Consider the following 25172-nt stretch of genomic DNA (forward strand, 5'->3'; position numbering starts at 1 on the left):
TCTAATTACTAGTAACTGTTCCAGCCTCATATTCTTAGGAAAATACATGTCTCAACCCCTCATTGTTCTGGATTTCTCGAGAATTTTGTAGATCCTTGGAGTTATTTTTCTATAAATTTAAGGGAACAGTCAAGCTGTTGGTCGGTAGATACTCTTATTAAATTAATTTTACCCCCAGTGCTGGAGATGACCCCTAGGCCTTGCCCATGCTGAAAAGTACACTCCCACTAAGCTGCACTCCAGGTCTCTTTAACTTCTTGGAGGCCAGTAAGCAAATCTGTTCTGTTGGATGGTTATTCCCCTTCCACCTAGGCTTGTCCCTAGGGAAGGATAATCCTGTGGGCATCAGAATGGCAGCGAGACGAAGGGCCCAGCGGTAACTGAAAGCCATCCCTCTCTTCCATTTTAAGCTTGACCTTTAATTTGCTCAGTGGCTCCAAGCAACTTCAGCTGCAGATGGCCCAGAGGCTCCAGCTTGAGGGGCAGCAGGAATAGCGAGAGGCACCCCAAGTATCTTGTCCTCACCTGCTGTGGGGGACTGCAGTTATTCCATCCTAACCTTGGCTGCAAGAGTAGCCTGGCGGCTGTCTGCTGTCGGAAACCAGAGTCTGCTGAAGGTGCCACTCCGGAGGGCTCTGCCCTACTGGAGAAAGGAGGCAAATAACTGAAGGCTGTTCCACTTCGTGAAGTGTGGGCAGAAGGATCTGCATCAGGACGACTTTGAAGAGCTGCTTTGTGTGGGGGTATGAATGGGTGTGTGGCCCGTAACTTTTTCTCAAGAGACAACCACCATAAGGGAGTAACCAGGTTTTCTCACTGAGAGTGATGATCCAGGAAAAAAAACTGTGTTATTTTCTTGTCGGACACTGTGGGGGACCGTCAGCTACTTTCTGGATACCCTCACCGAGCCAAGTGGTGGGTATGAAAGATGAGTGATTTTGAAGAATGGATTTCGGGGACATACAGGAGAACAGAAGAGGGTCCTCTCCCGCTGCTGACTTTTACCACAGCTCCCTACCATGACCAGAAGCCGGGAACAAGTGGGTTGCGGAAGAACACCTATTGCTTTGAGGCAAAGCCTTGCTATCTGGAGAATTTCATTCAGAGCATATTCTTTTCCATGGACCTAAAAGATCGCCAGGGATCATCACTGGTGGTCGGTGGAGATGGGCGGTATTTTAATAAATCAGCAATAGAAACCATAGTGCAGATGGCAGCTGCCAATGGGGTTGGTATGCAATAAGTGTTATTGTGTCTCTGGCCTTCCAAGTAACCTTTCAGTTCTGTAGAAATAACTCATATATGTAGAGGTGTGTATGATCTACACCTCAGTTCTAACACCCACTTAATTTCTTTTTAAAAAATTCATTTATTTTTATTTTATGTGCATTGGTGTTTTGCCGTGGGTGTCGGGTCCCCTGAAACTGGAGTTACAGACAGTTGTGAGCTCCCATGTGGGTGCTGGGAATGGAACCTGGGTCCTCTGGAAGAACAGCCAGTGCTCTTTAACTGATGAGCCATCTCTCCAGCTCCCCTCCCCCCACTTAATTTCATTGTGACCTCAAAGATCGAATGTTGTGAAAATATTCCAGAATTACAGCAGTGACATGGGGATCTGGGAGTTAAGTTTAGCTTCGTATGCGTTGTGCTCAGTTCTGTAGCTTAGAAAATACCTGTTGCTTTGTAGACATATAGACTGTATTCCTGGCCCTACCCTTTTGTGAGTGCTTGCTGGCTAGCTAGCTTCTAGAATTGCCCATGTCCAAGGAGAGCTGTTGTGAGTGGTGGAAAGAGGAGGGTTTTCTGCATGTTCAAAGGCTTCCTTGTTGAAGTCCAGTCATTTGTCAAACAGGAAAACTTGTCAAAATTTGTCAAAGGCAGGGCATACTGTTGTTTGTGGATCTTGGTAGTCAGGTAAAAGTGGGGTAGGGTAGGGTGGGATGGGGTGTGGTGTGGTTTGGATGTTAAGCCTGAGCCTTCAGGGAGGACCGTTACAGAAAGATCTGCTATAATGACCTCAGACACAAACAAGCCCTGTGTGAGGCTGAATTTGTGCAACAAGGCAGAGATAGCAGCTCCTGTATGGCAATAATGTAAGTAGGCTCTGTTGCATCATGGGTAGACGTTGGCCAAGTGAAGCTAGTGAGAAGTAAAATGGTGGAAACCTTGCTCTTGATAGTGGAACAGCTTTCCAGTCCACTCCTACAGGAAGGTACATGTCAGGACATGGCTGGTTTTGTTCAGCATATTCCTCTGGGGCCCCAAAACCAATGTGTGTGTGTGTGTGTGTGTGTTATGGGGGATGCTTTAATTAATACTTAGCTAAAATTTGGAGCACACATTCCTTTACTAGCTACAAACGTTTAACGTTTAATGTATGTACTTTTTTTTGAAGAAATTCTGGTCCAAAGAACATAGTATTTAGCATGGCAGTTATATATGCCAGGCATTCGTTGTCAAGTAGTCTTAATAATGTGCCAAGCAGGTGTTGGCAAAGCAAACAGCAGCAAAAGGCAAGCTACCAGAGTCAACTTAGACGTGTTACAAACTATTGTCTACAGTGTGGGTTTTCCTTTGAACCTCAGGTTCGGAATTTGAATGCCTGGCATGTAAAAATTGCTGATAAAGAACTCAAATTTGAAATTATTATGAAGCATACACATTTTAAAGACAAAATGTGACATGCCGTAAATTTCATCTTTGAGGAGCGCTGCACAGGGAATGGTATTAAAGATGCTTTAATCTTACGAGAGGGATGAATGGAACATTATTTCTCCATATATCTAGGCTGTTGAGTGGATCGGGTACACTGTCCCCTTTGCTCTGACAGATTCGGCTTCATTAAAGTTTTTTGGTGTGGAGCTGAAGGATGTGGACGAGGTGGTGGGCATGGGTAATTCAGGCAGACCCTACAGACTTTCTCTGATTGACTGTCTGAAGGTTTGCTAAATAATACATTTCAGAGCTAATAATTGATTAAATATGGTAACTGCCTATTTGTTAAGGCTAAGACAGCTTGAGCAATATTTTCAAGGACATTCCTTATTAAAAATAGCATTGCATTGAAAGCAGTCGTGCTGGCTGGCTGAATCACTGTAAAGACATTTAGTGGACTGATAAAATGCTTTAATCTGATAAAAACCATGAAACTCACCTCGCTTAGTTTCTTCTTTTTCTAGCATAGCCCATGTTCTGGCGGCTTTAACATCTCCACTTGTGGCAGTACGCAGGAAGTCTAAAGGAAAGAGTTATTACCATGGATTTTAGCAAAGACAGTGTTTCTCAGCATTGTTAGTGGCCACCACCCCCTCCCTGGACTGGTTTGTGGAGACCCTTTTAGTGCACTAAATAGAGCCTGTCATCTTCCCTCTCTGTGTACTGCTGCATCTGTATATTTCTTTTCTATATATGGCACATCTGTGAAGTATAGAATATAATTAGGTTTCATTAGCAATTTCTTTTTGTTCTCACTTGCATGGAGTGGTCTACTTTTACTGGACATTCTAATGCAAAAAAAATGAGGTTTTGGTGGGCCACATGTAGACTTTTGGTGTCTCACTTTGTCCCCGGAGCTTTGAACTTGGAGAAAGTTCAGAGGTTAAATAAAAGCATTGTGCTTGTAGCTAGCAGGACAAAGAAAATGAGGGGGCATCTTCCTTCTCCTTTTTAATGAAACATGAGCCACCAAGCTGCATTTTCCCTTTACTAGGGAAGGTAACATACAACATCAGGTTTATCATTTTAAGCATTTCCAGTGGCATTTATAATGCTGTGCAACCATCATCATTATCCGTCACCAGAACGTTTTCATCATCCCAAACAGAAGCTCCATACCGATTAGTTGCTCCCCCACCCGCTTTCTCCAGCCTCTGGGAGCTCCAATGCTACTACCTTCTGCCTCTGTACATTTGCCTGTCCTGGATCCCTCATGTAAGTAATGTTCAGGTCTTGTTTTCTTGTGTCCAGCCTATTTCATGTAACATAATGTTTTCAAGACCCATCATACCGGAGCATGGGTCAGAATTTCATGCCCTTCTCCTTGAGTTTTAAAAACCTTTATAGCCAGGCATGGTTGTCAGACCCTGTAATGTCAGCATTTGGGGGGTTAAGCAGAATGACTGGGAATTTGTGGCTAGCCTGGGGTATATAGCAAGACACTGTCTCAAAATAGAAAATAAAAAATGAATATTGATCCTACGGATGTTCTTCCAATCACTTCCCTAAGTGTAGATTGCAGTGCCATCTTTGAGTATAGTCGCCAATTTAAAAAAGCAATTTAATTGTGCTTTAAAACATAACATCACCCACTGGCATAGCCATTTCAGTTGTGTGGTTTGATAGTGTCTTCTGTATTCACATCGCTGCAGCACATCTTAAGAATGTTTTCAGTGTCCATTCTCCTTTCTGTTTCTGTGGTTTTGATGATTTAGAGACCTCATGTAAGTGGAATCGTGCATTATCTATCTGTCCCTCTGATGTCCTCAGGGCTCACCCATATGTAACGTGTGACAGGGATTTCTTTAATCTGATTTGTCCCCACCCCACCCACTCATTCACTGTGTAGCACCCTTCGATCTTACTTCTTTCTGCTTCAAGGCTGAGTAATACTCCATTGTGTGCATGTGTGACGCATTGTGTATCCATCCTTTCTTCTTGCGCAGGATGTTTGGGTTCTTTTCCCCTTTGGCTCTCGTGAGTGACACTGTTATGAATGATGGCCTGTGAGCATCTGAGTCCTGCTTCCCAGTCTCCAGGGCTATGCCAGGGGGAGGAATTTGGGGATTGTGTGCAATAGGGATCTGTTTTTAGCAGAAGGACAGAGTCATGTTTAAGGGTCAGCGGGATGAGCTTCCTGGTGGGATTCTTCCTGGTGGAGCCAGGAAGGCTTGGTGGGAGATGGAGTGACTGGTGGTGGCTGTGGTACAGGCATCTTTAAGGGTGAGGTCACAGCACTGCCTTCCCTGGTCAGGCTGAGGTGGTCCACAGGCACGTGCTTTAGAGCCCTCAGCCCTTCAGAGAGAAGCAGCCCTGGCTTTTCTTGCTTCTGTTTCAGCTGCCACTCTGATCTTTCACACAGTCCCTTCAGCTTGCAGTCCTGGCTGACCGCAGACCTCAGCTTAGGGACTGGCAGAATGAAGGGTGATTTGCATGGTATAGCTTACTCTTTGTCCGACCCTCTTTCCATACCAAACTCATATAAAATCCACGTACAAGTTGGTGTGTGCAACCATGGAAAGACAATTTCAGACGACTCAAACAATGACTCTCAAATCACCACTTCCAAGTTCTTCTTAGAGAAATCCAGAATTACCCAATTCCCGACTTTATTTCTAAAACAGTCACATAAAGAAACCCCAGGAGGGTGAGACGTTCCCGTCCCCTATCCCCTTCCCAGACACAGCTAACGTGCTGTGTAACACGCTCCTGTCATTAGTCCAGCTGTGGCTGTAGTTATTTCCCATAAGTACTTACCAGAAGGAAGAGACATTAGGATTGGGACAGCTTTGGCAATGTCACCTGGGAGGAACAAATTCACTTTCAGGGACCAAAAGTGCCATGGGATGTACTGGTCAAACCTTCTACAGGCTCCTCTTGAGAAAGACATGAGAATTAGGAGACAAGGGAAAAGAAATGTCTGCTTTCGGTAAGGGGTTTGGTAATGGGGAAGGGGTGCATCATAAGGGAGTCAAGTTTTGAGTGACATGTTGTAAGCGCAGATGGGAGTTTCAAAGTTAAGGGTTCCCTACATATTCTCCAGCAAATCCAGGTAGCTTATGGCATTTTGCACATTGGAAATACATCTTCTGGGCTGGAGAGATGGCTCAGTGGTTAAGAGTGTGTACTCTTCTGGCAGAGACCCAAGTTAGGTACCCAGCACCCATAATGGGTAGCTCATAGCCTCCTATAACTGCAGCTCCAGGAAATCTGACACCTCTGGGCTCTGTGTACATCTGCATTCATGTGGACATACTCCCATGCAGGGACATGTACCCACAAACAGGCATGCACACACACATGCATAATTAGAAATAAAAATAATTTTTAAAAAAGGAAATACATCCTCCACCCCCAAGTCATCTCCACTATCAAAAAGCAAAAACACCCAACAGAAAAGCAAAAGGCATTCCTGATCCTCTCTTCTTTGAGAAGAGTGATTGGAGCTGGCACAGACTCCCCATGTTCTAAGTATTATTAATGCAATTGTACCACCTCTTGCAGGGATGGCAGAGGAGCTGAGCTAATATCTTTCCAACTTGAAACAGGCTTTATTTTAGCAAGGGAAGGTTCCGGAGCTGGCTGATAGTGGGAGATACAGGAAAGTGAGTCAGGAACACAGCAAAAATCCCAGTGCCCCTTTTGTGTAGAAGGGTCTGACCAATTTCCTCAGCAACCATTCATATTCTTATAGGCTCAGGAGGTAATCAGTCTATACCTTAACATGATGTATCGTGAGGAATCCTACTTGAAAAACCTCCAAGCGTGCCTGGAAAGATAAATTTCTAAAATTCATTTTGACATTCTTGACATCATGTACAATCCTTTTGCTTTCTAAGGGTCTGAATTGCAAAAGCCTTTTCTTAGGTTAGAATGTCTTTAACTAGTTAAGCCTATGTTCTTTATCTCACTGTTGATTGAAAATATGGTGGAGTTGAATAAAAATTCAGGCTTTCTCACAACCCTTCAGTACATCCACCCTGAGATCGTGACCTAAATAGACGATTATGCAACGCTATGTTTTCTTCCCGTAGCCTTACAACACCCCAACACACTACTCCAAAGCTACAAAGTTCCATATTAGAGAGAGGGGGGGAGGAAGGGAAGAAAGAAAGAAAGAGAGAGAGAGAGAGAGAGAGAGAGAGAGAGAGAGGAGAGAGAGAAAGAAAGAAAGAAAGAAAGAGAAAGAAAGAAGTGGTTTTGTTCAATGGCTTTGATTCTAGTAATGTGGTGGAGACATCCAAGATGCCAGTGTTTTCTTGAGAAAATATCTTTGCTGGTCCAACAGTGTTTCATGGTCCATTTTCTTCTTGCTCTGGCATTTCTTTGTGGTAGCTTTGGATTTATGTGTTCTGGATTTCTTCTTCTAGATTGGTCGCCTGGTTATTGGACAGAATGGCATCCTCTCCACTCCTGCTGTATCCTGCATCATCCGAAAAATCAAAGCCATTGGTGGGATCATTCTAACGGCCAGCCACAATCCAGGAGGGCCCAATGGAGATTTTGGGATTAAATTCAATATTTCTAATGGAGGTGAGTATTCTCATTTTGAGGATAGCCAGGTACGTATTCAGTTGGATAAGCTAGTACCTGAAGCACTGGAAAGCCTGGGCTCTGATTCTTACCCTAAGAAGGGGCTTTGCTTCCCTTCAGAGGTGGTGAAGTACTTCTTACTCTACTGTGCCGTCCTTGTAAAAGGAGCCATGCATGAATTGCAACTAACATGGTATTTTCTTTTAGAAAATTCTAATTGCTATTAACTGACACATGCCTGCAATCCTAGCATTTAGAAGGCTGAGGCAGGAGAATTATGATTTCAAGGCCAATATAAACTATATAGTAAGACTGTATCTCAAAAACCCCTGGAAAAAAGGGGTTTTGATGTGTTGTGATTCGGTGGAAGTATGTTAGGGTAGAGGAACTGCTGGATGACAGGTTGTGTTTTCACATGAACTACACATGATGACCCTTACATGCTGTGTGATTTGTAGGTCCTGCTCCAGAAGCAATCACTGATAAAATTTTCCAAGTCAGCAAGACAATTGAAGAATATGCCATTTGCCCTGACTTGAAGGTAGACCTCAGTGTTCTGGGGAAGCAGCAGTTTGATCTGGAAAACAAGTTCAAGCCCTTCACAGGCATGTTTACCTTCCTTATCTATCTCCTGCCCTTCCTTCCTCACAGGCATGTTACTCTCTTCCCCTCCCTGTACACTCTTGCTTCGAACTTGAGCAGTTTTCCTTTTGAGGTTTTGTGACAATGAGTCTTCAGCTTCGGACAGTGGTGGTCCATCAGCTTTGCATGGGTTAATCACTCAGCAGATCTGGAGTTTGTTTGCCGAGTGTCAAGAGCTGGCTGGGCCTTCTGAATGATGGGCTGTATGACTTTGGGTGGTTCGTTTCCAACTCTAGGTCTCAGTTCCCACAACAGCCGTGACTAGAAGACCTGTCCAATTAACCTTGTTGGGTTCCTACTCTATTTGCTTTTGTGTCGTGTTCCATTTTATTCTCATAGGCAGTCTGTGGAGCCAGCACTGTCACTGCAGACTCTCCGTAGAGGGAGAAGCAAAAGCAGAGAGGAGTCCAGAAGCAGACTCTCACTAGTCAGTGAGCCGTAGAGCCAGCAGCATTCAGACTCATTGTGAATGGTTCTCAACCTGGCTTTTACACTGTCCCCCTCCCCTGACATTCAGTCAAATCAATCAGAACAATTGCTTGGGTTGCATGACACTCCCCAAAAAGGCAGGTGCGGGCCACATTTTGTTGTTGAATGTCAAGATATTGCAGTGATCTATGGAGTAAACATTTATAAATTCATATCAAGAAGACACCGTTGAGAGGGTTACCTCTGTGACATTCATTTGGCCTAGCTCAGCTTGTCTTTTTTTCTATTGGACAACCTTAGGGGTGCATCAAGGGCTGACGGTTGCTCTCCATTAAACACAAACAACTTTAGGGGTGCATCAAGGGCTGATGGTTGCTCTCCAGTAAACACAAACGACTTTAGGGGTGCATCAAGGGCTGACGGTTGCACCACAGACAGTAAACACAAAGTGCCACATGTTCTTAGGGTCTGGAAGCCACCACTGGAGAGTTCCATAGACTCCTCATGCATTGAAAATGTCCAGAACTCCTGAGCAAAGCTAATTCTAGTTTTAGCCACTAGCAGTACATGAAAAAAGTAAGTCATTGAGGGAACTTCTTCCCCTTTTACTGGACCTCAGAAAAGAAAACTGAACAGTGGGTATTACCTGCTCCGTCATCAATGATGCCAAAATAGAAGTGATTTGGGTATGTAGGGATAGTGAGTGGCAGCATAGCAGAGTTCATCTAGCCTCTGCTGGGAATTCAGGTGCCCCACACTAGCTGTGCAAGTTCTGACTTTCAAACCTTGGGTTTCCTTGTCTATAAAATCATACTGTCCAAGGACAGTGTTAGTGTGTATAAGATGACATTTAATGGCTGTCACAGTTGCCCTTTTGAGTAGTTACTGCAGGTTTATAGAAATATAGTGTTTGGAGTATAATATGTTTTGTTTTGCCTTCTACTGTCAAATATTCTCACAGTGGAGATTGTAGACTCGGTGGAGGCCTATGCCACAATGCTGAGAAACATCTTTGATTTCAATGCACTGAAGGAGCTACTGTCTGGTCCAAACCGACTGAAGATCCGCATAGACGCCATGCATGGAGGTACAGACTCGTGGATCTGCAGAGACAGGGAGCTGCTCTCTGCTGTATGTGCCATGGTGCCTTCACAACCCTCTTCTTAAGCCTCTGGTGGCTTAGATAGAGTTATTTCGCAGCCATTTCAGACCTATATTTATATGGTCACAAATCTTACTGTAGGCGTGTAGAACAGTAGACATGCCCCTCCCTCATGGTAAGCTGGTGTGAAGGTCAGTGTTTCACATTAAGCCCTGGGCTTTGAGTCCCGGGCAGCTGTTGTGGGTACTCCGCTGTCCCTCAGCAGGTCACTCACATTCTTCTCATGCACCCACATATACACTGGAGGGTGACTTTGGCTTGCTTGCTAGTGCTCTGAAGGACATGTTCTTGAGCCCTACCCCCATCACCTGCTTCCAGACACCCTTTTTCTTAGCTGAGGGCAAGGGCAAGCTGAGGATTAAACTCAGCAGCAACAGGATGTGTATCTCCCACTCTTCTTCCTCTGTGGGCTGTTCGACCAGGCCAGAGGGACAGCCGTGTCTGTGAACTGAAGCCATGAGACTTGTCTACACACAGACCATGAATATTCATAGCTGTTTAGGTTTTCTGCCTGTTTGGCAGCAATTCCAAACTGTAATGTATCTGAGCGGTAGGGGTGTGGAACCCACATACCTGTCTGTGTGGTTGGAGAAGAAAGCCTGTGCCTGAGCAATTTCATGGGTCTGTGAAGAGCTTCCCAATACACTGCAGACCACCCTGAGAAAATCTTCTCTGGCTGGGCTGCAGCCTTCTGTTGGGTCCTTATTGGCCTCCTGGTTTTGACAAAACACATCAACTTCCTCTTTCATGAGAAAGGTATGTGTCATCCTCAGCTAGTCAGCAGACATGAAGGCCTCATCTGTACATGTTTGGGAATGGGCGGAGGCTCGGCAGGTGACTCCCTTCCAAGACTGTGATGTCTGGGCATATGGAGTTGCCCACACCATTCTTACTCCCAAAGTGTGTTTATCTCACCCTTCACCTTCTAATGTTTTAATAAGTCTTATGTTTTGACTATTCATACTTCAATTTGTAATAGTTGTGGGACCGTATGTAAAGAAGATCCTCTGTGAAGAACTTGGTGCCCCTGCAAATTCAGCAGTGAACTGTGTTCCCCTGGAGGACTTTGGTGGCCACCATCCTGACCCCAACCTCACCTATGCTGCTGACCTGGTGGAGACCATGAAGTCAGGGGAGCATGATTTTGGGGCTGCCTTTGATGGTGATGGGGTAAGTATAAGTACTTTTAAATGAATTCTCATGCAAGCTGGGCCTTACAGATGGGGGAAAATGGGCAGTTTCTACATGGCCACAGCAGCCTGGTGAGTGGCTCTCAGGGCCTCAGAGGCCAGGCTCAAATGATTAAAAGACCCTTGAGCAGAAACAAGAGTCTTTGAAATGTAACCAATGCATTTAATTTCAGGCACTCAAATTTGCTGAGTGGAGAGTTTAGGTCTCAGTTTGGACTTAAAGACTGTACTTCATAAGCTAGTGGAGTTCTAGATACTTATCCTAAGGTAGGTCTCAACCAGCCCCTGATTAATCATTTGGCCTCTAGAGAAGGTTTCCGTAGTATAATATTCCCATGCAGTCATTAATACTAGCTGGATAATGAAACTATTTATAGCCAATATAATGATTATGTTAAGAGAATTAACATTTTATCCTAAAATGAAAATTTTGTGTATAAATTGCTCCTTACGTTGGTGACCACATGAAAACAAAGGAGATTTTGTCTTGGGTGTGTTGTAGACAGTAAGTGCTCTGTTTATAACACTGAATTTTTATTTTGGTTGCATTACCAGCTAAAAGCTACAGCTTCCTGAAAACTAATTTTCCCCACGTCAGAATTTAGGAAAATTAAAAGGGCTCACAGTAGGTACAATATCACAGTGCATTTTCCAATGCGGTGTGGCCTGGCATTTCCCCTCCACAAGGGACTCAAATGGAGCTTCATGTGAGACACCTCAGAAGCAGTGAAGGTGGCAGCCTTGTTTGTTGGGTCCAGTATCAAATGGGGGAACCATGGTTTAGCAGCCCTTCCTTGAAGAAGTCTGCCTTTGTTCCTCAAAGGATGCCCAGTAGACCTGTCAAACTGCATCAACAGCCAACATTTCCTCTCTTGTACATCCTTTCCCCTCCTCTGGGAGAAACATGATTGGTTCCAGAGTTTGGAAAGGTCTAGGAGGTTAAAGTTAGTGAGCCCCTGGAGGGAGAACAGAGAGTTTAGCTCAAAGGGGGGGGTGGGGTGGGGGAGTTGTGCTTACACTTTAATTGAAACCAGTTTTAACTCTTAAGCATGGAGGTGCCTTTGGTCCAACAGCCCTGAACAGATCCACTAAAAATCCAGTGTTTAAAGCCCAGTGTGAGTATAGGACACACTTTGAGTTTTCTAACACTCCACGGATGATCTTTGCTTTTGTTTACCATTGTTTCATTAAAAGCTTTACTTTGAATCTCCCTTCTTCCAAAGGATCGGAACATGATTCTGGGCAAGCACGGGTTCTTTGTGAACCCTTCTGACTCCGTGGCCGTCATTGCTGCCAACATCTTCAGCATTCCGTATTTCCAGCAGACTGGGGTCCGGGGCTTTGCACGCAGCATGCCCACAAGTGGCGCCCTGGATCGGTAGGTCTCAGTTCTGGGCCCATCTGCCTCAAACCCCCTGTCCTTCATTGTGTCCTTACTGTGCTTGGAGCATGCGTCCTTCCCTTCCAGCATAGCCAGCTGCTGCAGCTTCTCTCGAACGAGGTGTGTTCAGGGTTAGCTCTCTTCTGAGCTCCCCCAGCATCCTGCACCTCTCCCGCCCAGTAGTCACCACCTAAATTCTGATAGGCTGTCTGTTTGTATCCCCAGCTAGACTATCACTTCTACAGTTTTGGGTTTTTATTTTTAGCATCTTGATTCTGCTTAACAATGTGCCTAAATATCATAGGGTATACACACATTCATTTTTTTTTAAATGAACAAGTGAGTGAATGTTAGTGAATAAATGAATGTGTGGTTCTCTCTTTGTACTCAAGACATTATTCTTGATCTATGCAGGGTCATTTTTGTTGAGCAGTGTGCATGTAAAACAACTAAAAATGAAAAGTAATAAATAACAAATGGGTGCTAGAACATGTTGGGTGCTCAGGAATTTTTTGCTAAATAAATGGTCAAGGGTGAATGAGTAAAAGGCCATGACTGTGAAAAAAGAAGAGTGTGTTGGTCTAGACACTTAGAATAGTAGCTAAGCTTTAAGAATGGTCTCTTGTCCAGGACAATAAGTATTTTACATGCTTGATTAAGTCATTCAATTACATGCTATTAAGGAGCTGTCCAGACTCAGCCACTTGGCAAGTGGCTAAACCAGGATTTGAACACAGAGCCTCAGCCCCCAACTGCTAGACCAGACAGTGTTTTCATTTTGGCAATGAGGTGGTCACAGAATTACTGCTGGCTTCACTTCAGGTAATAAGGAAAGAATGATAGATGCCGGGATGGTGAGCTTCTGTGGAGTTCTTCATGTTCTCCATCTCTTCATCTTCCCTGGCACCCTGACTTCAAGAATGAGGAGCTGAGAATCAGGAGTGGCCAGCCTTGCTAAAATGTCACAGCTGACTCAGAGCAGCATCTGAAGCCCATGTCTCTGCCTCCAAACCCGACATTGGAGCTGCTTGGTGGCCATACTATTGTAGCAGGAATGGTTAGAAGTTTGAGGCCAGTTATTGGGGTGAATGCTGGAAGATCAGAGAAGCAGAACAAGCCACAGTTTCCTCACCTCGCCAGTCCCTCAGCTGGTCTTGTTTCCTCAGACGCTAAACCAGCCAAATGCTTAACTAACTTAGTTCCTGGTTCTCACGCCGTATATACCTTTCTGCTTTCTGCCCCCACTCCCTGGGATTAAAGGCTGGGGTTCTGGGATTAAAGGCGTGGGTCATCATGCTTAGCTGTTTCTAAAGTGGCCTTGAACACACAGACATCCACCTGGCTCTGCCTCCCAAGTGCTGGGATTAAAGGCGTGCGCCACCATTGCCCTTCTTCTGCTATGGCTTGCTCAGACCCATTTTCTAGCCACCATTTCTGCCTCTGTTCTAGTGGCTGTCTGCTCTCTGACCCCAGATAAGTTTATTTCAGGGAACACACAATATTTTGGGGAACACAATACCACATACTATGGTGGCCCTGAGTGCCTTCTGTGTCTTTTCAGAAGTACTTTCATTAGAATTTTTGGATAAATTGATAATCCATATAGACTCAGAACTGACGCAGCTTATCTGAAAGTGCCCTCATGGGTCTCAGAATCATAGATTTGATTTCCTTCCTGTTAGAATTCAGACACAGGCCACTCTGCTTTGCTTGGAAGGAGGCAGGCATCCTGGAATGCAAACCTCGCTGAGACTGCATTAAAATATCAGGCAACTCCCACTATTCAAACAGTAGGGGAATTTTTTAGGGGAGAGGGTTAAAAACCCACTCCAAATTTCTTTCCTCATTTATTTATTTATCAGTGCCGGGAATCTGTTGCAGGGCCTTGCGCATGCTCAGCATGCGTCCCACTACTGAACTACAGCTGCAGCCCTTCTCAGAGGTCTTCTGTAGTCCAAAGCCATATAGGAGGAGTAAAAGATTTGTTGGAGGAGAACAAGACTACTTATCAGTATGGGTGAGGCTGTTAGGAAAGGGAGACCTCACAGGTGGGACATCTGGTGATAAATAAAAAACACTGGTTGGAAGCTGAGTATGGGCTATGGGTCATCTGCCTGTGTGACTTGTTCTGCACCTTCTCTGTGAAATGCTGACCCCTGTGACTGTTAATAAGCACATCAAAACACCCTTCTGTTGCTCTTTATGGGATGCTTGTAGATGTGTTTTGTACCCAGACACATGGGTTTAAATGCCTTGACCCTGCTCTTTTACTCCTGTTGACCCTCCAGAATTAAACTGTGATCTGAATCAGTCTTTTCTTCTTCCTCTTCTCCACCTTCTTCTGAATCCATACAGAAGAGCCCCTTGTGCCCAGGTTTTCTTTTCTGATTTTCCACCACATGTAGAATTATGTCTACCTCTAAGAAATGTTAAATGGGACCCTTGGTTACAGTGAAGGCTGCTCTTCTCCATCCTCACATGACTCTGCTCACAGTCCTGCTGTGATGTAACTTTGATTTCATGCCTTTGAAGGGTAGCAAACGCCACAAAGATTGCTTTGTACGAGACCCCGACTGGCTGGAAGTTCTTTGGGAACTTGATGGATGCAAGCAAACTGTCGCTTTGTGGGGAGGAGAGCTTCGGGACTGGTAAGTTGCACTCACACTAGCGTTTTCTCTTCTACAACCGATGCCTTGGGGGAAAGTTTAGACTGCCTAGATCTTAGAGTAGCAGCAGGAGCCAAGGAAGCCTAAATCAAGACACGATTTATTTATGACAACCTGGTGAAGTATTCACATTCGAAAAGCAGTGGGCACCTTTGGACCCGAGGGCTGGCTTTACTTTCTGGGAATCACAACTACCGAGACAGGAAGTTTCGGGGCCTCGTTGGCAGCATTGGACGCTGAGTCTCTATGGATTAAACACAGGATAAACATAGTTTTCCTCCCTTAGTGGCCAAGGAAACCTTAACAAATGTTTTCATTTCTAAGGAGAAATATGGTAGAACAAGTCAGGTTTTTTGTTTTGTTTTGTTTTTATGTAAGAAAAGGTTTTGGCATGTCATTAGAATTTTCCCTTTCATAGAGCCAAGTTTTATGTGGCAACAAATGTATGTTTATGATGTATCAGGGTTAACTGAAGGAGACCTTGAGGATGAAACTAAGTTGATGGGTGATAAAAATGTAAACATAGTAGTCTTGGCATGAGGCCTAGGTGTGGACTATAGTTGGAGAGAGGGTGGCCTGGAGTAGGGTCTGGTGACCTTGGAGCCTCACTTCTGTGGTTCTGTTCTCTCTGCCGGTCTGAATGCTGACCAGAGCACTGGCCTCCCCCAGGACTTTCTCTCCAGTCCCAATGCACTCATATCAGTTGCTCCTCTCCAGACAGCTGCAAAGGCATGTGCTCATTTCTAGCCAGCCAGAGGCCAAGGACTCAAGTAGTCCCACCTCTTATGTTCTCTCTGTCCAACATTTTAAAGTAAAGGGGCTCATCTCCATGGTCCTTTATTACTGTCTGATCACCCTTTAATAAAGAAAAGATTAACACCAAGCCTTCACCAAGCCTTGCAATTGAGTGTGGTTCATGCCGGCTCATCAGAACCAAGTACTGATCTGCTTTCCTCCGAACCTGGAGTTTGTGGTGGGAGGTATGAGCTGATAGACTCCAGGCAGCTTTTATGAAGTTCTGAGCAGGTCACTGTTCTTGGGAGAGTGGCAGTGCTTCTTCATAACAAATTGACCTGATAGAATCCAGTGCTAAAGAAGTTAGGTGAGGCGGGGGCAGTGGTGGCGCACGCCTTTAATCCCTCACCTGGGAAGCAGAGGCAGGTGGATCGCTGAGTTTGAGTTTCAAGACAGCCAGGCCTACACAAAGAAACCCTGTCTTGAAAAGCAAAGCCAAGGGGAAAAAAAAGGAAAGAAAGGAAGGTGAATTTGAGGGTTGAACAATATGCCCAAAGGACCCTAGATTTTCCAGAATTCTGAGTCTTTAACGAGAGACTATAGTACGACTGCTTAGTCCTGTCCTACTTCACTAAATGTGGGCAGTGCTGCTCTATTCTGTGAGCATGGCTGCTGCCTGTGAGATGGCAGTGGAGTTCTCAGTGTTCTCTAGTCAGTCAAAGGGCAGCCCCAGCCAATCTTGTCCTCGCCTCTCACTTTCCATGCTGGGACTGAGCCCTGAGCATGCTAGGCAAACTCCACTACAGAGCTGCATCCTCGGCTCAGTTACTCTTCCTGGAAGAAGAGCTCTTTGGAGGCAGACACTGTGTTTAAACTTTTAGTTTTCTGTCTCTAATGGGTCACACCAGTGCTGAGCCTAGTGAAAAGAGAGGGTCTAGGGTCAGGTTTCTTAGGGCATGCATTTACGGAAGAATACTAGTTTACTGAAAACTAGTTTGGAACCTTGAATAGTCATAATGAAATTAGCATTCGAAAGTTCTAGGATATTCTAGTATAAGAACCCTCGCCAGGCAGTGGTGGCACACACCTTTAATCCCAGCACTTGGGAGGCAGAGCCAGGGGGATCTCTGTGAGTTCGAGGCCAGCCTGGTCTTCCAAGTGAGTTCCAGGAAAGGTGCAAAGCTACACAGAGAAACCCTGTCTCGAAAAACCAAACCAAACCAAACAAAACAAAAGAACCCTACTAGTACAGTTTTACCTGTACTAATTGTGCCCCTCTACACACACACACACACACACACACACACACACACACTACATGCACTGACATCCACTGTGCCCATGAGGGAAGCATCCATTGTGCAGGGTGGATCAGAGCCAAGCAGGAGTCTGTGGCATTGACTGACTGAGAAGAGGCCTGAAGACTAGACAGCACAGCCGCTGTCTTACACAGCAGATCCATAGATCCTGTCTTCTCCAGGCTACCTGTCTCTCCTTCCCCCAGCCATTCTTTTCTTGACATTGTTGATAGACACTCCCTCAGTAGCTTGGGAAGCTTCTGAGTTCATCAGTGCCTCTCATGGAACCATGGGGCCTGGCAATTGAAGAGTATGTCTGTGGGTGTGTGGGTGAGTGATTGTATCTAGTGAGCTGGGCACTGTTCTGTCGTTGGTGCAGCTCACTAATGTTAGCTTTTAGGAAGCTCTGTAATACTGTTGCACTTCCACCAGGTTTTGTGTTACTAATGTTTTTACCAGTCACGTTTGTGGAGCTTTGAATGAGAGTATCAGACTTCAGACACACAGAAAGAGAAACAGGTCAGGACCACACCACACAGTTAGGGAGTGGCTATTCTTTGGCAAACCTTTGTTGAGAACTGCCCTGAGCCAACATCTCCAGACACGGGATGCTGCCATCTTCCCTGGAAGCTCTGTGTATATCAGGAAATGTACTCTAAGCTATGCAAGTCGAGTAGGAAGAGAGAATATGTGACCCCCCCACCCCCCACATTCAATCCATTAGGCACTCCGAGCAGAGAGCTCTGAGCACCTGGTCCAACACCTCCTATCACTTCTCACCCTAATTACCCAGCTAGGTCTGGCTTCTCTGAAAAGTAAAAACTCATGAAGCTCTCCAATGGGACTAGGCTTAGACCCTAGTTGTATTTAAGTCAGGTATACTGTTACCTGCTTGTCTGCCTCCTCACCTGTGTCTTTGTGCTCACCCTTGTTGAGAGTTGCCTTGAGCCAACAGTGGCCACAGCTCATAGTCAAGAGTATGGTCATGGAAGATGGTAGTAATAGCACAGAGAGGTCAAGGGTGCCATCCTGAGTGAGGGTGAGGTGAAAGCATTTGCAGAAGATGTTTGCCGGACTACTAGGGGTGCATGGAAATCTCCAGAGAGATCTGTGTGTTCAGGGGGATGGGAAGAGAAAGAGAGAGGGAAGCAGGCGGACAGACAAGACACCGATACTTCCAGAGAAGTCCACGTTGCTGTTTTCCAGTTGCCCCACCCCTGTCTCAGGCTGTCATCTGGCAGAGGCCCATGCCAGGGCAGCTCCTGAGATGCCCATGCTAGTAAATGTAACCAAATCCCTAAACCGTTAACTCTTGGCTCCTGCGGCCAGGGTTGACATTTTTCTTGCCTATGACCCCGAGCATGCCCTGACTGAGCCCAGTTTGTCCTTACCACAAGGCGCTGATTAAGCTGAAGTGCAGGGACAGGTGCTGTAAGATGCTGCAAGGGCAGCATTTGCCCCCCCCCCCCCCCCCCCCCCGGCTGGTAGGCCCTGTACTGGAGCGAGAATAAAGCCACAGAGAGAAATCTAGCACTACCGTCCTGCCAGCTTGGGTGACAGTAGCTTCTCTTCCTTACGTTTAAGTGAGCTTGGATTCTTGTATCCTTAGGTGTAGGGGGTGTTTCCATGACCTAGAGGAGAAAGTGTGCTAGATTGTATTTTTCCATTTTCTTCTCACTGTGTACAATGAAAGACATTCTGTTTTGAAAGCTTTATATGGTGAATGGAAAAATTACTTTCCCCTAAAAATTCTGTTTTTCTCTTTATTCCTAATAGCATCTTGTATTTGCATTATAGAACACCAAAGTGTAAGTCTGCACATGCTGCTCTACAGGATGTCTCATAGCTGTGTGAGAGGGCAACCTTCTCTCCCTTTTTGCAAATGACAAAGCAGAGACTTTGAAAAAGTAAAGCAACTGATTTAGACCCAAATGTCTCCTAGAAACAGCATCTCAAGTTGAGGTTTTCTATCTCTTACTAAAAAGCACTTTCTATTGACCCACAGCTCTGAAAGCAGGTTAGCAATGCAGGCAGCATGCCATTTCTCACTAGGAGCCACTAGTGTTGTTCATCAGAGCACTGAAGGAAGTCGGATTTACCCAGCCTTCCTGAGGGTTAACCAGACTACCTGGCGTTTTCTCCCATCCCAGGTTAATAGAGACAAGAGACTGAGACCCCATAATGAGACATGTTGATGTCACCCAGATGGGTGCTTTGTTTATGAGAGTGAGTGTATGATTTAGTTATTTCCAAATAACTTAGCCAAAGTTGGTAAGACTTCTATGTTTTCCATTTTCATTTCTCATAAAAGAAAAGAAAAAAAAAAAACCCAAGTTTCTTATTTACGAGTGGAAACATATCCATGCTTTCAGTCCAGCAACTACCCATCCCCCAAAAGGAAAAAAAAGTTAATGTGCACTTTTTATTTATTAATTTATTTTAATTTAAAAGGAGGTGCCAGGTGTGGTGGCACACACTTGCAGTTCGGAGCACTTGAGGAGGGTTAAGGCAGGAGAGCTACAGGTTCCTGGCAGGGACACACAGGGAGACCCTGTCTGTAAAACACAGAAGGGGCAGGAGAGATGTTCAGCAGCTAAGGGCACTCACTGCTCTTGCAGAGGACCAGGTTCAGTTCCCATCACCCAGCATGGGTAGCTCTCAACTTCCTGTAAGGTCTAAGGTTTTTGATACCCTCTTCGCATGCTTGTGGTGCACATAAACATACACACAGACTCACATACATACTCCTAAAAATAAATAAATAAAACTTAAGAAAAACTCCCCAAAACAAAAGGGGAACCCCAGTGGAGCACAGATAAATAATTTCAAACCATCACAGATCTCCAGTATACTGGGGAAGCTGCCAGAATTCTCAGAATGAACTGTTCCAAAACATCTCATTTGTAAAAGTCGTGAGAGACAGAGAGCTTTTATTCCTTAAAATAGCAGTAAAAGCAAAAGTTTGTAGATAATGAAATTATGTAAATATTTCCAAAGTGTGGTATATAAAGCCTTGTAAAGTACTGCCTATAGTTTCTGGTCCTGCAGCATCTGGGTTTTGAGATGTCCTCACTTCTTGTCCTGGTTGGTTTTTGTCAACTTGACACAAACCTAGTCATATCTGGGAAGAGGGAATCTTAATTGAGAAAATGCCTCCATTAGATTGGCCTTTAGGGAATTTTCTTGATTAATGATTGATGTTGAAGGGCCGAGCCCACTGTGGGTGGTGTTGCCTCTGGCAGATGGTCCTTGCTGTATACAAGAGCAGACTGAGCAAGCCATGGGATCTAGCCAGTAAGGAACATTCCTCCAAGACTTCTGCTCCAGTTCCGGCCTCTGGGTTCCTGCCTTTAATTCTTGTGTTAACTTCCTTTCATGCTGGACCAGCTGAGAGCTGAAGTAAATCCCCTCGCTGCTTTCAGTCATGCTGTTCATCACAGCACGAGAAGCCCTAAAAAGATACTCCAGAAGTGGCATCCATCAAAGAGAAAAATGTTTGGAAGAAAAAGTTTATTTATTTTTTGAATAAAAAAGAGAAAGTGTTAGAGTGAATTAATTAATTAACTTGCTCATTCATACACACATCTACAGTTTCGTTCCTTGCTGAATTTCACATGCATGCTGCTCCTCAGAATTAGTTACAAAAATAGCAAGGCTCTAAGAAGCCCATGGTTAGTGGGGAAACAGATGGAGGGGGTACAAGGCGTGTGGTTCTCACCCTAGAGGTCTTGCTGGGGTTGCTGTAGGAGAAGAGAGAAAAAGGAATTCATAACTGCTTGGAGAAGTTGGAAGCTAGTGTCCAAGAGGAGAGGATGTTTGGATTGGGGCCAAAAGGGTGAAGACAGGTAGGAAAGACACTCCCAAACATGTGCACACAGTAGCCAGCATCAGTCCAGATACTCTGAAGCACCAAGGAGAACAAGAGCAAGACAAGAAGACATGGGAAGAATTCACAATGTGGCTGTCTGGGAAACATGATTCCATGACCATATGGAGTCCTCAGAGAATGGAAAATAAATTTACTATGTGTATACTTTGTTTTGATTAAAAAAAAGTTAAAATGCTTAAAGTGAAAGTTTTGGCCCATGGCAGGCTTTAAAAAAAGGTATTTTTTACACACACACACACACACACACACACACACACACACACACACAGAGTCACAGTCACACATGCAAATTTAGTGAAGAGTTTAGCAAGAACCTCAGCAGAAAGAATGTGTCCCTGTCACTAAACCAGACCTTACTAGTTTAAAGAAAGATGTCCTAGAGCAGGCTTGCTCACTGGTGGCTTCCCTTAAGAGTGTGATACTTTGTGCCGACCTGCTTCTCAGAAGGTGGTACCAGTGTAACACAAGAGCACAGTAGCAGAATCTCACTTCTCTCCTACTTCCCCAGTGCCCCAGGTTCATACTTAAGTTGGTGGCTGTTTGTCAAGAAGTACCAGTTGCTCATTGTGGTTTTAATTTATTTTCTTAAAAATAGTGTCAGCCTTTTGTTATATTAATTAATTACCAAATAATCAATTTTTTAATTTAGATATTGCTTCCCTCTTATTAATAATATTCTTTTTTATACTAAGCGTTGTAAATATCTGTTTTAGAGTTGTAAATAATGTAGATTCTTTAAAGTGTATCAATGATTTTTAATTTTATTTATTTTATACTGCTATATAAAATAGGCATTTTTTAAAATAGATAAATATGTCAGTTTCTCTTTATGAATAATGGATTTACCTGCATTTCTTACTCTCAAGAGTAAAAGGAAACTTGCATATTTTCTAGTATTTAGAGGCTTTCAGTCTCCCCCGACCTTTTCCCATTTGTTAAGACAGGGCCCATATAGCTCAGGCTGGGCTTTGAACTTCTAATCTTTCCTCCACCTCTCCAGTGTTGGGATGACGTGTGGACACCATCACGCCCTGCAGGGTTTTAAACTTCTGGATTTGAACTGTTTTCTTTTTAGGGGAAAAAAATAACCTATATAGTAATGAGCCAGTTATGTTAACATCATTAAGAGCAATCTGTTGTTTTCCCATAGACTCAAGGTGAGACTATTGAGTCTCAACTCACATGTATCTGCATCTCTGCCTGGGTGCTATGTTTTGTCCCATGGTGCTGCAGGCTGTTTTATTTACTGAAAATCTACAGCAGCCATATTTTCCTATGTTCGTTTAAGATTGATATGGACTTTTCCTCCCACACTAATACTTTGTAATTGATACTCCAAGCTCTCCCAAATCATCCTATAGATACTTAATTGACATCTGCCTCTGATTCTGTTTCTTCCATTGTTTGTCAATATTGTGCCACTGTATGGAACACGAGTCCTTCCGTGTCCTGGAGTCCTCAGGAGAGCCCCTTGACTGCGTTAGTAGCCTTGGTACCACTGGCCTTGCTCTTGAGGCCCCTTGAAAAGCCAAATTTCTCATTGCCTTGTAGGCTCTGACCACATTCGTGAGAAAGATGGACTGTGGGCTGTCCTGGCCTGGCTGTCCATTCTGGCCACCCGCAAGCAGAGTGTGGAGGACATCCTTAAAGACCACTGGCAGAAGTTTGGTCGGAACTTCTTTACCAGGTAAGGCACAGTCTGGATTGGGTTCGGGGAATGGCGGGGAAGTGGGCAGAGAGAATTCTCAGGGACAGTGTCTATCCTGTCTGCAACGATCACCCAGCTTCTTTTATTTTTATTTTTATTTTTATTTTTTTATTTGAAGTTTTTAAAATTCATTTTACATACCAACCAGAGATCCTCCTCTCATCCCTCCTCCCACTCCCCCTACCCTCGCTTAACCCCCCCCCCCCTACCCCTCATCTCCTCCTCCAAAACGGTAAATTCTCCCATGGCGGGGGGGGGGGGGCGGGCAGGAAAGCCTAGTACACTCAGCTGAAGCAGGACCCAGCCCCGCCCCCCAGTCCCAAGGGTGAGCAAGGTGTCCAACCATAGGTAATGGGATCCAGAAGGCCAGCCCATGCACCAGGGATACATCCTGACTACAATTCCCAGGGGCCCCTCAAACAGACCCAGCTGCACAACCTTCTCTTGTCTGCAGAGGACCTAGTCTGGTCCCATGCAGGTTCCACAGCTGTCTGTCTAAAGTTCGTAAGTTCCTATGAGTGGTTGAGTTGTCTCTGTAGATTTCCTCATCATGATATTGACCCCGCCCCCCTTGCTCATATAATCCCTCTTCCTTCTCTTTGACTGGACTCCTGGAGCTTGGCCTGAGAACATGAGGGAACGAAACGGTTGAGCTCAGGGAGGGACGGAGTGGGAGAGCAATGAAAGAGATACCTTGATAGAGGGAGACATCATGGGGTCAGGGAGAAACCTGGTGCTAGGGAAGTTCCCAGGAATCCACAAGGATGACCCCAGATTAGGCTACTAGCAGTAGTGGTGAGGGTGCCTGATCTGGCCTACCCCGGTAATCAGATTGGTGACTACCCTAACTGTCACCATAGAGCCTTCCTCCAGTAACTGATGGAAACAGATGCAGAGATCCACCCAGCTTCTTAACTGGGGACTTTGAAAATGATGTGATCAGGGTGAAGATGAAGTCAGTTTTTCAGCGGACCTTAAAGAACAAGAATATTTAAAAATTAGCTAGCCTAATCAAAAGAATAAATGTACCTGTTGGGTAGGCAGGATAATAACACTGGATTTAGATTCACAGAAACAGATTTGAATTTTATTTCTTTTCTGAGTTAGGAGATCATTTAACCTTTGTGTTCATTTTTCTCATCTGTAGAAGGAGGAATATTGGATTGCCTAGTGAGAGGATTAAATGAAATCAGAGTCTGACGATGTTTTGTAAACTCTGGAGCTCAAAAAGCCTGGAAATGTTTCTCCTTAAATTCTGGAGACAGTTAATGCTCAGCTTAAATCAACTTTCTGACTCACTAGATAGGACCCAGTGGTGGTGTCTTCTCATTCATTGATCCAACAAATATTTACTATCTATTTTTCTTCTCCCAGGTACTGATGATTCTGTAGGGAAAAAGTATCTAAGAGCTCTTAACAATTCTTCGCCATCTATACTTTTATTTTTAAGAAGTGTTAAAAGATGGGGAGTGGGGCTGGAGGTGTAGCTGAATAGTGAAGTGTCCATGTGCGAGGCTTTGGGTTCAACTCCTAGCAACCCCAAAATACATTTTTGCCGGTAGTGGTTTTTTTCATTATTTCTAATGTGACTATCCCTTAATAAGTGTAAAAATTGAAAAATTGTTTCCCTGAATCTCATTTTTATGAAAAGGAATATTAGATAAAGCATTTATATGGAAGAAATATATGGATATAATTTCATTGAACCTCAGTTACATTTTTTGTTTTATTTTTATTTTTTTAAAACAGGGATTCATTTACAATGTTGCCCTGACTGGCTCCAAACTCATAAAGATCTGCCTGCCTCTGTTGTGCCTTACAAGTGCTGACATTAAAGGCATGTACCTCCATGCCTGGCTTTTTGTTTGTTTGTTTTGTTTTGTTTTTTTCCCTTAGTTGCATTTTTTATAAAATGGATGCATTGGACTAGATGTTTTTAGAAGAAAAAAAAAGTATGTGTATTCCAGAACTGATAGTCCATGGTCTTCAGAAAATCAGAAAATAATTGAACCTTAGACAACTTAAACTCGTTAATCTTCTAAGAGGTTTCTAATTGAATTACTCTATTGTTGAAAGCATAAGTAAAAAACTGCCATGTGTTGTCTTGAAGAAGTCATAGGAACCAATCAGGAATGTCCTTCCTCTCTAGGAGCAAGAACACCTGGTAATCTATAGTAGCAACCATGGACTCTGTTTTTATGCTCTGTGGTGTCCCCCGAGTCATACAGACACTGTGTAAATCCTCCTTGAATAGATGATATAGGAATGAACTGATGAATGAGCAGTAACCAGAGTGAAATGCGCTTGAGTGGTATTTGGAGCTTCACTGTTGATTCAGAAACACAGTCCCACACTGGAAATGTTTCACCATATTTTCACTACTCATCAAATACAACTGCCAATCAAGGACTGCAAATCCAGTCTTCAGAACTGTGTTCATAATGATTTGTTCTGACCCCACTGGGTTCTCTATTCACTGAACAACAGTGCTAGTCAACTTCCATACCAGGGTCTTGTGTGAGCCTCAAGACAGTGGTTTGCTAAGACAGCCAGGATTCTGAGCGTCAACACAACTGGCCTTCTTTGCAGGTCAGCCAGCAGAAGCTGGAGGCTGAGCTTGCTCGTCTGCTTACAAAGCCAGGATTCTTTCCATTCCAGCCCTCTGTGTTTGGGATTTAAAAATCTTCTGTCTCAAACACCCAAAGGTCACGGGCAGAAAGCACAGAAGCCTGGTTGTAATTTCTTGCTTTTTATCGTTTAACTGGGGGAAAGTGCCAACTTCAGGATGGAGGGGACTATTTTGTCTTGGCTTCCTAGACTCTTG

General features: G+C 44.4%; 1 protein-coding gene across 1 annotated transcript in view; it reads left to right on the plus strand.

Annotated features, from left to right (window-relative positions):
• The window catches only part of Pgm1 (phosphoglucomutase 1), a 59902-nt gene that overhangs the window by 26915 nt on the left and 7815 nt on the right, over positions 1-25172 (plus strand). Inside the window, exons 2-8 of the mRNA XM_036178379.1 lie at positions 7086-7248; positions 7707-7853; positions 9281-9406; positions 10461-10651; positions 11895-12049; positions 14585-14700; positions 22192-22327. Coding sequence (XP_036034272.1) covers positions 7086-7248; positions 7707-7853; positions 9281-9406; positions 10461-10651; positions 11895-12049; positions 14585-14700; positions 22192-22327 — 1034 coding nt within the window. The remainder of the gene's footprint in view (positions 1-7085; positions 7249-7706; positions 7854-9280; positions 9407-10460; positions 10652-11894; positions 12050-14584; positions 14701-22191; positions 22328-25172) is intronic.

The sequence above is a fragment of the Onychomys torridus genome, chromosome 2, assembly GCF_903995425.1.
Source record: "Onychomys torridus chromosome 2, mOncTor1.1, whole genome shotgun sequence".
In the NCBI taxonomy this organism is placed as follows: Eukaryota; Metazoa; Chordata; class Mammalia; order Rodentia; family Cricetidae; genus Onychomys; species Onychomys torridus.